The sequence below is a fragment of the Cheilinus undulatus genome, linkage group 19 (genome assembly GCF_018320785.1).
Source record: "Cheilinus undulatus linkage group 19, ASM1832078v1, whole genome shotgun sequence".
NCBI classification, from domain to species: Eukaryota; Metazoa; Chordata; class Actinopteri; order Labriformes; family Labridae; genus Cheilinus; species Cheilinus undulatus.
Window position 1 is genome coordinate 33299616 of NC_054883.1, and position 12931 is coordinate 33312546.

General features: G+C 36.8%; 1 protein-coding gene across 1 annotated transcript; it reads left to right on the top strand.

Annotated features, from left to right (window-relative positions):
- Positions 1–2378: 2378 nt before the first annotated feature.
- Positions 2379–12931, top strand: si:ch73-264p11.1 (uncharacterized protein LOC100000923 homolog). The gene is made up of 4 exons (XM_041814457.1): positions 2379–2742; positions 4844–4907; positions 9932–10139; positions 10218–12931. Exons 1-4 carry the CDS (start codon positions 2600–2602, stop codon positions 10256–10258), a joined length of 456 nt encoding a protein of 151 aa, XP_041670391.1. The 5' UTR covers positions 2379–2599; the 3' UTR covers positions 10259–12931.

Genomic DNA, 12931 nt, shown 5'->3' on the forward strand with positions numbered 1-12931 from the left:
TTTCTTTCTTTCTGTCTTTCTTTCTTTTTAATGGCGGTTTGCAACCAACTTTTGAGTGCATTTACCTCCACCTACTGGCCTGGAGTGTGGAACATGAGATGGTCAGATTGCACAGAATTAAAACAAACAAACACACAAACAAACAAACAAACAAACATACAAACAAAAACCCTATATCCTATTTCCTAAACCCGTGTCCTTCAAATATTTCATTAAAACACCTAATCCTTTTTGCGATGTACTCCCTAACAGATTCCCCAACGACATTTCCTGTTTTTCTTTCTCCAGCATTTGGATCATCTCCAGTCGCTCCTCCCTGTGCTTACTACACTCCAGCAATACATGATGAACTGTATCTGGTTGAGTACATTGTGAACAAATACCTGTTGGATGTTTAAGAGGCACCTACAACCGGAAGTAAATGATATACAGCATTGCCATAATGTATGTATATTATGTCTGTGATATACCATTTTCTTTCTTTTCTTCATCCCCTTCTTTTTTATTTAACAGGAGTGTATCATCGTTTTTATACTCAGGCAGCATACAGAAAGTCTAACCTGGATATGTCTGACATTATGGCTGATAATCAAATACATCAGATATAACATTACATTAGGCTATATATATATATATATGTGTGTGTGTGTGTGTGCTTAACAGATTTATTATACCACCACCCAAAGTAAGGTTTATGCCAAAGCTACCCTAAATAAAATAGTTTTAGTGGTTGAATGTTAAGCTTGATTAATTTTGGACTTCTTGGAGAAGCCCAGTGAGCCGGCTCAAATTTGGGTCTAAAAAGGTGAATTCAGTTTGAAATCCCTCACTCCTGTTCAAAATGGTAAGAGGTGGAGAGCTCACTGAAAATGAAAGAGTCCGCATTAAAGCACTTCATGATGCTGGATGATCTCTGAGACAAATATGACAGGTGGTCTAATAAATTTGTTAAGCAGTAGACAAAGTTGTGGTCAAAGAGGAAAAGAGAAAGAAGCAGCTAAACCGCAGGGGTGCTTGTAGTTAACTATATGTATGCCTAAATGCACAACAGCTATAAATTAGAAGTAGGTTAGTAGTAGAAAAAGTGTAAAATTTAACTTTAGCTTGATCGCGCATAGAGAAACCCAACAGCACAAACAGAGTGATGCAATACGCTCACCATACCTCAGCCGTATTGGTGAATTGAGACAGGAGGGGGAGCAAACTGAAGCAAAAACAGCAATTTAGTTTGGGATTTTATTGAAAATCTGGACATATTTATGATTTTCTCATGGTTCCAGTTTCGGACCAGTATACGCAAGAAGTCCTCTGAGAGGTATGAATGACAAATGGAGCAACAAGGAGGTTTGAAAATCAGGACATACATACATCCATACAGACAGACAGCTCTCCAATTATAGTAATATGATTCAATTAGCTACAAATTGCTCCTCCAGGTGTTTGACATTAGTACCACCTACTTTTCCAGCCTTTTGTAACCCCATACCTACTTTTTGACAACAAAATGAGTTTTAATATTTTTCATGAAACTTCAACTCCAACTTAGACTTTCAAATTTATTGTCCCCTAAGGGAAATTTGCTTTGCAGGCAGATAAAAACATAGAACATAGGAAACACAGTCACATAAGTATAGAAACAACACTGAAATGATTTAGTACACAAATACCCTGAAGGACAACTGAGGACAGAACCATCATTACATTGTAGTGGGAATTTAGCGTATCATAGCTGTTCACTTTTAGGATTTAAATTCAGTTGTGTAATGGCTTTATTTATAAATGAATTTTCCATCCTGTTAGACATGAAACAACATCTGATATATTGTTTATGCTTTATTGTGAATAAATATGGGTTTAGAAGATTGACATTCATTCCACTTGTTTTTTTTTTTTTTTTGTTTTTTTTTGCATTTTACACAATGCTCCAACTTTTATGGAATTGGGGTTGTATTTTCTCTTTAGTTTGGTTCTTTGACCACTGCTCAATAAACACATGTTTTTATGTAGTTGCTTGTTGAATTGAACTTTTTTAATCTAAAAAAAACACTTCTCATGCTTTTACCTTTTTAATATTTTTTTCAATGCCCCGTTTACCTAAAACTTTCTCAGCCCTTTCTTCTGTTCTGTAGACAATAAATTCTACAACTTTTCTCTGTCTCTGTAACATGTGACGACTAAGGCTCTGACTCTGGCCTGTGCAAACGTTTTATATTACTCCTGTTTCTTTTATTGTGCGTTCTGATTTTCACGATATCACACTTAGTTTTGTTTCTCCTGCTATTGCACATTTTCATATATATATGCATACTCACTTCCTGTGACACTGTCAGCCCAACTCTGTGGTTTTCTTCTGCATTAGTACTCTGTCGCTCTGCTGAGCACCTCCACATGTTGATTGCTGACTTCTCTATGTACTCCTAAGACTTCAGAGAGACAACAATCAAATAAACCAGCAGATCTGGATTTATGGAGCCTGGATTACAGCTGAGGGAGGATTCAGATATGTTTATCTTAGAAATGAAGCAGCTGTGAGAAAGCAGAAGGAGTCTGGTAAGAGGGATTTGGTGAATGTCTCTGTCCGTTACAGTCTCTCTTCACCATGGCAGCAGCTCTGCCGATGTGTTACCACGGAGCCATCAGTAAGAGGGAGTGTGAGGAGCTGCTGGGGAAGAAGAACAAGGATGGAGCTTATCTGATCCGAGACAGCGAGACCATCCAGGGGGCCATGTGTCTCTGTGTTTAGTGAGTACTATACTCTGTGCCAGATTTAGATTAATCTAAATGTTTTAGCTTCCTTCCTTTTAGCAGCACCTGCAGGGCTAAAAGTACTACTAATATTTATTTACCATGCTCCATTTCAAAGTACAAACTTTCTCTTAGTATTCACACTAAGATTGGCAGTGGCATTTGTGATAGATGGTTCTGGTGCATGCATCAATAGTGCAAATACTCTTTATTTGTGTTCTCTGATCATATTTGTCCTTTTTGTCATCAAAAAGCAGACTTTTTAAAGGAAATGTTTAAGAAACTTACTTTAGGGATGCTGCAGCAAAAAAAAGAGAAAAACAACGCTTGTATAAATTAATAAATTTTCAGTCCACATGTTTTAAACCACACATCGTTCGTTATTTTACATTAATATTTTTTCAAACTTGTTTTGCATTTATTTTTAATCAAGATGACTCCCTATGTAAATATCAAATATCAATTATTAGTAGAGATGCTGAATAAGCATCCACACTAATGTTTTCTAGTTCTTTATTATTCTTTTAGAAATTTAACCCTTTTAAATGCCTGTTTAGGTGCAAACAGCCTGATGTTTGTTTTTGTAAAAAACATGAAATATTCTTTATATACTACATGCAAATTGAATTTCCTTGGAGGGGATTAACACAGCTTTGAATTTGTTAATAATTGGCAACAACTTTGATTTATATGTTGTTATTTTTTCTAATTTTTAGATTTTAATAAATTGCAAAACTCAAGAAGTTTGTGATTAAAAGTGGACGCCATACATAAATAGCTGTGAAGAATATGTATTAAACTGGTATTTCCGAACACAGTTTGGTCAGAGAAGTAAATCACCCTTTGCGGTTTGAAAATTGCAGTTGGACATAATATGATTTAATCTAAATCTGGGAAAACTGCCCGGGCCTAGTTACTATTTTTTATCAATTTAAAGATTTTGAGCAAGTGTTACATGGGTGCTCCTATAGGAAACTTGGAAAAAAATCATGCAATTTCCCCTTATGCTGCAAATTTGAAGCAATGGATCCAGAATGAAAGCCAACAATCATAAAACGCATGTTTTTTGTCACTGTGATGGCTTGGAGGGATCAAAAATTGCATTTTTTAATGGATTTTAATGGAGCATTCTTGGTCACCAACACTCTGAGTGCACAGAGCTTATTATTGACCAGTTATACTTTCTGATATTACAAATTTCAAAATTCTATTGAACAAATATATCCTCTAAAATATGTTTTTAGCATTGACAAGGTCAAAGTAATCAAAAAGAGAAAACAGAAAATGACTAAAAAGCCACAAAATGGCCTCAGCAGCCTCTAAAGGTTAATGAAAGATAGTATACAAAAGTGCGAAACTTAAAAAAAAAAAAACACCTATTCAATGAGAAAGGTGCTTAGGAGAGGAATGAATCACACATTCAAGCGAACTCCTGCACAATCTCTAAGCTGAAAGTTGCCAATATATCTGCACAATTTAGACAGTTTGAAAAAGTTAGCTTGGAAAGTTTTTAGGTAATCAAAACAGGAAATGGCCCCAAATTGAGGAGCTAGTTCTACTTTTGTTTAATGGCAGTCATATTGAAAAAGAAACCTTACAATGTGCTTTTCCCCCAAAGCGAAATCAAAGCATTCAGCATTTAAAGTGTTGTTATCACAATCAAAACAATGCAATTTACAGAAATATGTAACAAGAAGTTTAAGTAAAATATTTTATTTTGAAGAAAAGTCTAAAACTGGTCCGAATCAACAAATAGCACCATGCAGACTCTGGAGATAGAAGGACAAAGATGGATCATTTCAGTATTTTTGACTTGAAACGGTAACAGACTTACAAATAGATGTGCATTTCAGTGTTCAGATAGACCTGTCACCCTCTATCTGTTATGGTCTGGTCAGGTTTCATTGTGGTTTTTAGTGCAATCATGTAATAGTCATTTCATGCACACAGTATTCATGCATGGGACAAAACATCAAGTATAATTGAAGCAACGATTTGAAGCCAAAATATAAACCATCCACAGCTAAAAAGCTGCTGCTAAAATTGTTAAAATCATTCAGATTTGAATAATCATGATGTGTCTTCTGTGTCTTTGCAGTAAACAGAGGGTGGTGTATACCTACAGACTGCTGCAGACACACACTGGAAACTATACTCTCATGGTAAACACACACATGCAAACTCAGACATAAACACATTATTAGCCCTTTTTCTATAATTATGCACATACTTTTGTTATAACATTTCTTAATAACTTGAGTAGACATTGTTTGAATTTTTTTTTTCTTCACATATGGCTGAAAAAAAATTAAGAGCTAAACTGTAAATGTGAGCTCATGACCACAGCTCACAACACACAACACAAAAATACCACAACTCAAGCTCATCTAGGTCACACCCACACGTTTGCTGCTGAATTAGCAGAACATTTTCTCAAAAACAGTACAAATACATCATCAATGACAGCAGCACCAACACCCCCAGTTTCATATTCTAAATTTAGCATTACTTGTTTGTTTTTTTTTTTCAAGACAAAGGGAACACTTACTTTAACACAGAATAACAGGGTCACATGACAACAGGTAATCTAAGGATCTTTCAGAAAACACTGAAATTTATTTTTAACATAATTTAAAAGGAACAACTGGCACTAAAACTGAAAACAAATGAATCGAGACATTAAGCAGGCATAAAGAGAAACGTAGAGGCATTTGATTAAAAAAAAATTGTACAGTAAGGTTATATGATATGATAATACAATAATATGAAAATGGTGGGATACCATATGCTACAATAATACAGTAATACAATATGATGGAATACAATATGATAGGATAACACAATAATGCGGTATGGTGGGATACAATATGACAATACAATACGGTAGGATACAATACGATAAGTTATGATATGATAACATACCATTCAATACAATACTGCCATATGGAAAGATACAATAAGATACTATGAGATATTAGACAATATGATATGATATGATACATGATATATGATACAATACGACACAATACAATATGATAATATGATAGGCAGGATACAATACAATAAGATATGATACAGTAAGACACAATACGGTAAAATACAATATGATATAATGTGAAAGGATACCATATGGAATGATATGAAATGACATGATACAATACAAAACAACATGATATTACTATACAGCTGGATACAGTATGACATGATACAACAGGATATAACAATAGGATACTGTATGATACGATAAAACATAATAGGATTATTCAATACCATAGAATACAGTACTATACAGAGGGGAACAAAATGATACAATAAGATGTGATATGATACAATATGATTTGATATGAAATGATTCAAGACAATAAAGTTTGATAAAATGTTCTATGCAACATACAATATGAAATAAAAGGATGCAATGATACGATACGGTGGGATACAATACAATTAATACCATAACACTATACAACGATACGGTGGGATTCAATACAATATGATAACACAATGATACGGTATGGTGAAATACGATACAATATGAAAAGGAAACAAGTTAATACGATACACTGGGGTAATATGACAAGGTGGGATACAATATGATACGATACGTTTCGATACAATACTAAGATACTGATGGATACGATACAATAACATGTTAACACGATACAGTGGGATACACTGGGTACGGTGGGATTCAATATGATAAGATATGATAACACATTAATGTGATACAGTGGGATACAGTACGATATGACAAGAAACGATAACATGTTAATATGATACTGGGATACTATGATACGATAAGATAGGAAAACATGTTAATACAATACGGTGGGATACGATGCGATACAATAAGATACAATAACACGTTAATACAATATGGTGGGATATGATGCGATACGATAACACATTAATACGATATGGTGGGATCCGATATGATAAGATACGATAAAACGTTAATGCGAAAAAGTAGGATACTGTACGATACAACTAGATTTGATTACACATTAATGTGACACGGTGGGGTTCAATAAGATACGATAACATGTTAATGCGATATGGTGGGATACAATACAATACGATGAGATACGATAACACCTTAATATGATACAGTGGGATACAATACGATATGATACGATAACATGTTAATACGATCGATGGGATGCAATACAATATGATAACACGTTAATACAATATGGTGGGATAGAATATGGTGGGATACAATAGGATACGATAACACAATAACAGATATGGTGGGATACAATATGATTACAGGACAATACGATAAAATATGGTTGGGAATACGATAGTATGAAAAGAAACAATAGTATACAATATGGTACAATACAATGCCATACAAACAGTACGATATGATATGATATAATATAATATGGTAAAATACAATACAATGCAATAATCTAATACCATTTAATATGATTCAATACTACATGATACATACAGCTCAAAGTGATATGATTCTTTACTATACAATATGATACACTATCTAAAGGTCTGATTTATTTCAGTACCATACAGTATTATATAGAATTATAGGATATGACACAGTAGGATACAAGATTCTATAGTTAGCAGGTTTCAACATGGTAAGTTTTGATAAGAAACAGTTCTATCTGACATAGTAAGATAATGAACGACACAATGCTGTGCAGTAATATTATTTATGCAGTACTTATTGTCCCCATTGGAAAATTTGTCATGGACCATAGTATTGCAAATATTCAGCCACATGTACCATAGTACTACCAATAAATAAACATTTAAACGCTGGAGTTCTGTACCTTAGACTGCAAAGTTAATAAAAGACAGTAAAGACTGAAAAATTGAGTAACATACTCTCAAACAGTAGATGTACAATATTTCTACTTTCTCATAATCCAACATGTCTGCACTTGGGGATCACTGAAGGAACATTTCAGCCCAAATAATGGAAACTCAGCAGTTATCAGGGCTCCCCCTCATCACAGGAAACTCCTCTGACGTTGGCTCAGACACAAAAACCCTCACAGCTATGAACCACACTTTTACTCAAATGGACTGTTTTTATGAAGGCTTTTCCACTCCTCTCTCTTTAGTCAAAGGTTAAATGCAAATAATATTGACTCACTGCCCACCTCCTCAAGTCTTTTTTTGTAATTGAATTATAACAGAAAGGTCAAATGAAGGAGATGCTGCCAGAGTTTGACAGCTATAGAGACCAGATTTTTCCCCTGTTGTCTTACATGTTTCCACTCATATTCAGTATCATTCTGAGCTCCATATACGTCATGATTTTATCTTTTCAAATGTTATTTCCACTTCTAAATATTTATATCTGGTCAGATCGTGTTATAATATAGCCTGCTATGTGTTGCTGTGTTTCCATGTTGTCAACATTTCCTCGTCTTACATGTGAGATTGAAGCGTTTTGAGGTAAAGAGGGAACTATTTCTTGTATCTGCAACAGCAGACTTGTTTTTGAGGCTGGTTGTCTGTTTTTCAGTAAAATGATGGAGGTGAAATTGAATTAAAACTTAGTACACAGGTGGAAAAAGTTAGCCATTATATTTTAGACTATCCTGCTCATGAACATGCTAAAACCTTGACTACATTTTTTTGCGTGTTGGTGAGTGTGTATTCCTCATACCTCAACTTTTGGTACCAGCTGATTATGAGGTTACTTATCAAATATAAGAAATGTGTAATCTCTGTTTCTATGAAATATTTTTGACATTTCTGATGAATGACCTGCCTGTCTTTTATGTTGTTTTGTTGCCGCTGATCAGATCTCTCTTGAGCTTTAAACCTGCTTCTTAAATCTCATATCTTTGTCTTTTGCACATGAAACGAAACATAGTGAGTCAATTAGAGGAACTATCATCAATATTTCTAGACTATTACATGACATTTTGTACATAAAAGGAACCAATAGACGTAAAGATATGGGATTCATCCAGCCTGATTGAATCAGATTTATTCTTGAATAAATTCTGCAAAGGTTTTTTTTTTGCAATAAAACCCATAATCTGCATGGTTAGAACAATGCTCTATAGATGGTGGACTTGGTTTTAGATTTCAGGAATAAAGCTGCCGCCCCTCCAATCCTCTGTGACTCCCTAGTTTCCACTGGGGGCGCTCACATCCAGGACCCTTAGTGTGAGCTGAACATCAGCTCTCTCATCAAGAAAGCTCAACCGAAGATGTACTTCCTGCAGCAGCGAAAGTTGATGATGGCACACTTCTACACCACTGTCATCGAGTCCATCCTCACTTCCTCCATCACAGTCTGGTCCACTGCAGCCACAGTAGCATCTACTGTGGCTGCAGAGAGGGGGATTGGCTGCAATCTCCCCTCTACCCATGGCCTGTACGCCTCCAGAGCTCTGAGGCGTGCAGGTAAGATAGAATTACCCCTCACACCCTAGATATGGACTTTTTAGGTCCTGCCCTCTGGCAGGACGTTGCAGCCCATCAGGACCAAAACCTCCCGTCACAAAAACAGCTTCTTCCCCTCTGCTGTCGGCATCATGAAAAGTACTCTGGCCCTCTCCCTGCAGACTCACTAAACCTCAGAACCAGCAGACAAAAAAAATGCATGCCTGTACAGACTCTAAGTGTCACATTAACACACACTGGACTTTATCTTTTCAGTTTACAACTGCCCACTGTGTGTGTTTTATCCATCTCTAATCAAACGCTAGCAAACCTGCACATCTGTGCAGTTTCTCCTCTTTTGCACCTTTGTACATACTTTTGTCATGTTTATATTGTATATTATATTGTAACATCAGGTCACTCCACATAAAACTGGTGAGATCTTGATCGTTTTTGGGTTGATTTGATAGCTGTAGGGATTTAAAGACAAAAGATATAAAAATCACAACATATTTTTGCTAACCACATTTTCTGACTATAATCAGCTTTCTGGGGCCTGATATGGCCACTGGGCCACCTAGTTGATCATCACTGTATTAAAGTATCGCCTTTTATATTTGCATTGCCTTTTAATATTTTCTTCTTCTTCAGTTATTCCTGTGCTGGATCAAAAACCAACTCATAGTCTTTGAATGTGAAAATCCTTGGCAATAAAACTTGATTCTGATCCTGATTTTTTCCTGTGTTTTTGTTGTTTTCCTAATCTCTAAGACTTTTCATCTCTTTTCCATAACTAAAGGACATCCTTATTCCCTTTCAGGCTGCCGGAGGTATGAAAGAGATTTTTTTTAAGTCTTTGGATGAGCTGGTCCGTCACTATAAAAGGAAAAACCAGGGCCTGGCCGTGCACCTGCGGCACTCTGTGAAGAGGAAGACGGCTCTGTTGATCCAGCCTCGACATGCGCCTGAACCCTCGGCATCACCGAGACAGCATAGAGGGGTACCTGAAGAGGATCATGACTACGAGAGTACGTCAGATACTGTACATACTTTTCTGTATGTCTGTTTTATTTTCTATGTCTGACTCTTTCTTTGTTTTCCCTCAGATGCTCCGGCCTCAGAGTATGTTGAAGTCTTACCTCCATGAGGACCTCCAATCGTTAATCATCAAACTCATGAGGAGACATTTAAGAGGAATAAGACTGAACTTTGGGAGATGTTCCCTGACTGGATCAAATCAGGGATGAGAAATAAGGACAAATGGACAGAAGAACAATGCTCCTCATCTACTTTTCCTCCTCATAAACTCTATGTTCCTGTTTTGTCAGTTGTTGGAAAACTGTCCTCAAAAGGAAACATCCCAACAAAACTTCGCAAGGATGGGCATGAAAGCTCTAGTGAACTGGAGAGAATGATGCATCTTTGATATTTTTTTACTGTTTTTACACACCTGCAGAAAAGATACCACAGCTACTGGTGCTTCTTAGACAGTTTAGCATGCTAACACAATATGGAGTTATGTCAAATGCTCTCTTGAGTTTACTGAGGATAAATTATCTAAGAATGTGTCTGACCAGGAAAGTTCTGTTGAAGAGCTCCTCAGATCTGAAAGTTTCCAAAAGTTTCTGTAATTAACTTACACTCAAATGTAATGATGGTTAACCTTTTTTTAGACAGATTTAAAGAACAACATAAAGGTTTTTTTTTTGGTTGGACAATAGCATTCAGCTGCCTGACCATTGCACCAGCAGGAACTGCAATGACATTGTATTCAAATCCATGTACTCTAATATGGAGCTAGCTCCCCTTTTGTAACTATAACAGCCTCCACTCCTCTTGGAAGCCTTTCCACAAAATTTTTGGAGTCTTTCTGAGGGAATTCGTGCCCATTCATTCTGTAGAGCATTTATGAGGCCAGGCTCTGATGTTGGACGAGAAGACCTGGCTCACAATCTCCATTCCAGTGCATCCCAAAGGTGCTGGATGGGGTTGAGGTCAGGACTCTATGTGGGCCAGACAAGCTCTTCCACACTGAACTAATCAAACCATGTCTTTATAGTCCTTCTTTGTGCACTGAAGCACAGTCATGCTTGAATAAAAAAGGGCCTTCCTCAAACTGTTGCCACACAGTTGGAAGCATAGCATTGTCCAGAATGTCTTGGAATGTTAAAGCATTAAGATTGGCCTTCACTGGAGAAAAGGGGGGGGGGGGGACAGCCCCATACCATTATCCCTCCTCCACCAATCCTCACATTTGGCACAATGCAGTCAGGCAGGCAATGTTTGCCAGCATCCGCCCCACCCAGACTCATCCATCTGACTTCCAAACAGAGAAGCGTGATTCATCACTCCACAGAACGCTTTTCCACTGCGTCACAGTTCAAAGTTGGTGTGCTTTACACCACTCCATCCGATGCTTGTCATTGCGCTGGGTGATGTAGCTGCACAGCCAAGGAAACCACAGTTTTAGTGTTAACATTAAAAGGAAGTTCAGAACTCTTAAAGCTTTTATTTTGTCAACTAAGCAAAAAGTTGGCGACTTTTACACTCCATTCATCTTTGCAGTAGTTGACCCTGCTCTGTAAATGTATGTGGTCTTCCACTGTGGTGTTTCTGTTGTTCTCAAACTCTTCCACTTTTTAATAATGTCACTTCTAGTTGACTGTGGAACATCCAGCAAGGATGAAATTTCAAAAAACCCTCTTCTTGCAAAGGTGGCATCCATCACAGTACCACGCTTGAAGTCACTGAGCTCTTCAGAACGTCCCATTTAGGATCACAGATGTTTGAGAATGGAGGCTGCATGGCTGGATGATGATTTTATACACCTGCGGTGACAGGTCTGTGCATTAATATGAGTGTTTTACAGTTATATTACAACTTGTCTCCTGTTGACATTACTAGTGATTACCCAGTGACCAGACCAGCCATGGGGCTTGTGGTCCATGCATGATTATATTTTTGAGTAGGAGCATACTGGCTACATACACAGGCATCTGTGAAGGGTTCAGAGCTAGACGGACCACAATATATTATGTCATAAATTTAGTGCAGAAGTATGAATTAAGCCTCCTCATATGGTGTAAAATCTGTACAGTCAAGTACAAATTTTATTATCTAATGCAAGCCACATTTCATATTATCTTTTTAGTTTGTTGTGGGCCAAGTGAAAGTGAACTATAAGCCATTTTTAGCTTATGGGCCATAGTTTGGCCATCCCTGATTGAAACTGTGTAAAAACACAGCACAATAAGATATGGGAGCTAAATATTTAAGCAGTTGACTGATTGTCGCCTGATCTTGACTGTCTACATTCTCTGCCCTGAACTTCTTCTTTCTTGGAAACTTTAAGCTTGTGAAGTGCTAAAAAAAGATGAGAGGGTCAAACTGAGACCAAGTTTTTGATGTTCATGTGGTTCATGTTTGTCCATGCTTGCAAAGAGACCAGTACATGCTCAATACATACTACCGCTTTTCAAACCACCGCACATCCTGCATCTTCTTCACATGCTGCTGTCACTTAGTTTTTTTTTTAAAGCATTGCATAACCAGAAGGGTATCCTTTTTGGACCATCATTTTGTTTTCTTTGAAGATTTATAAGTGTTGCATTTTTTAATCACATGCATTTTCCTGTCTGGTTTATGTTTTGGCATCCTTTGACCCAGCACCAAAAATAAAACATCAAAGACAAATAAACGCGGAAAAAGTCTGTGGTGGGTTTTGAGAGTATACGCATGGTCTAACCACAGTTTCCACACAGACAAAGCAGCAGCTAAAACACACAGACAAGGACCATAGTGGGCCATAATGAAAAGCGCT

Bases quoted from the DNA above. Each gene is read 5' to 3' on its own strand.
- si:ch73-264p11.1 (XM_041814457.1), top strand. From the start codon at position 2,600: ATGGCAGCAGCTCTGCCGATGTGTTACCACGGAGCCATCAGTAAGAGG. The intron at 4,908-9,931 runs GTAAACACACAC...ATTCCCTTTCAG, and splicing joins CTGGAAACTATACTCTCATG to GCTGCCGGAGGTATGAAAGA. The intron at 10,140-10,217 runs GTACGTCAGATA...GTTTTCCCTCAG, and splicing joins AGAGGATCATGACTACGAGA to ATGCTCCGGCCTCAGAGTAT.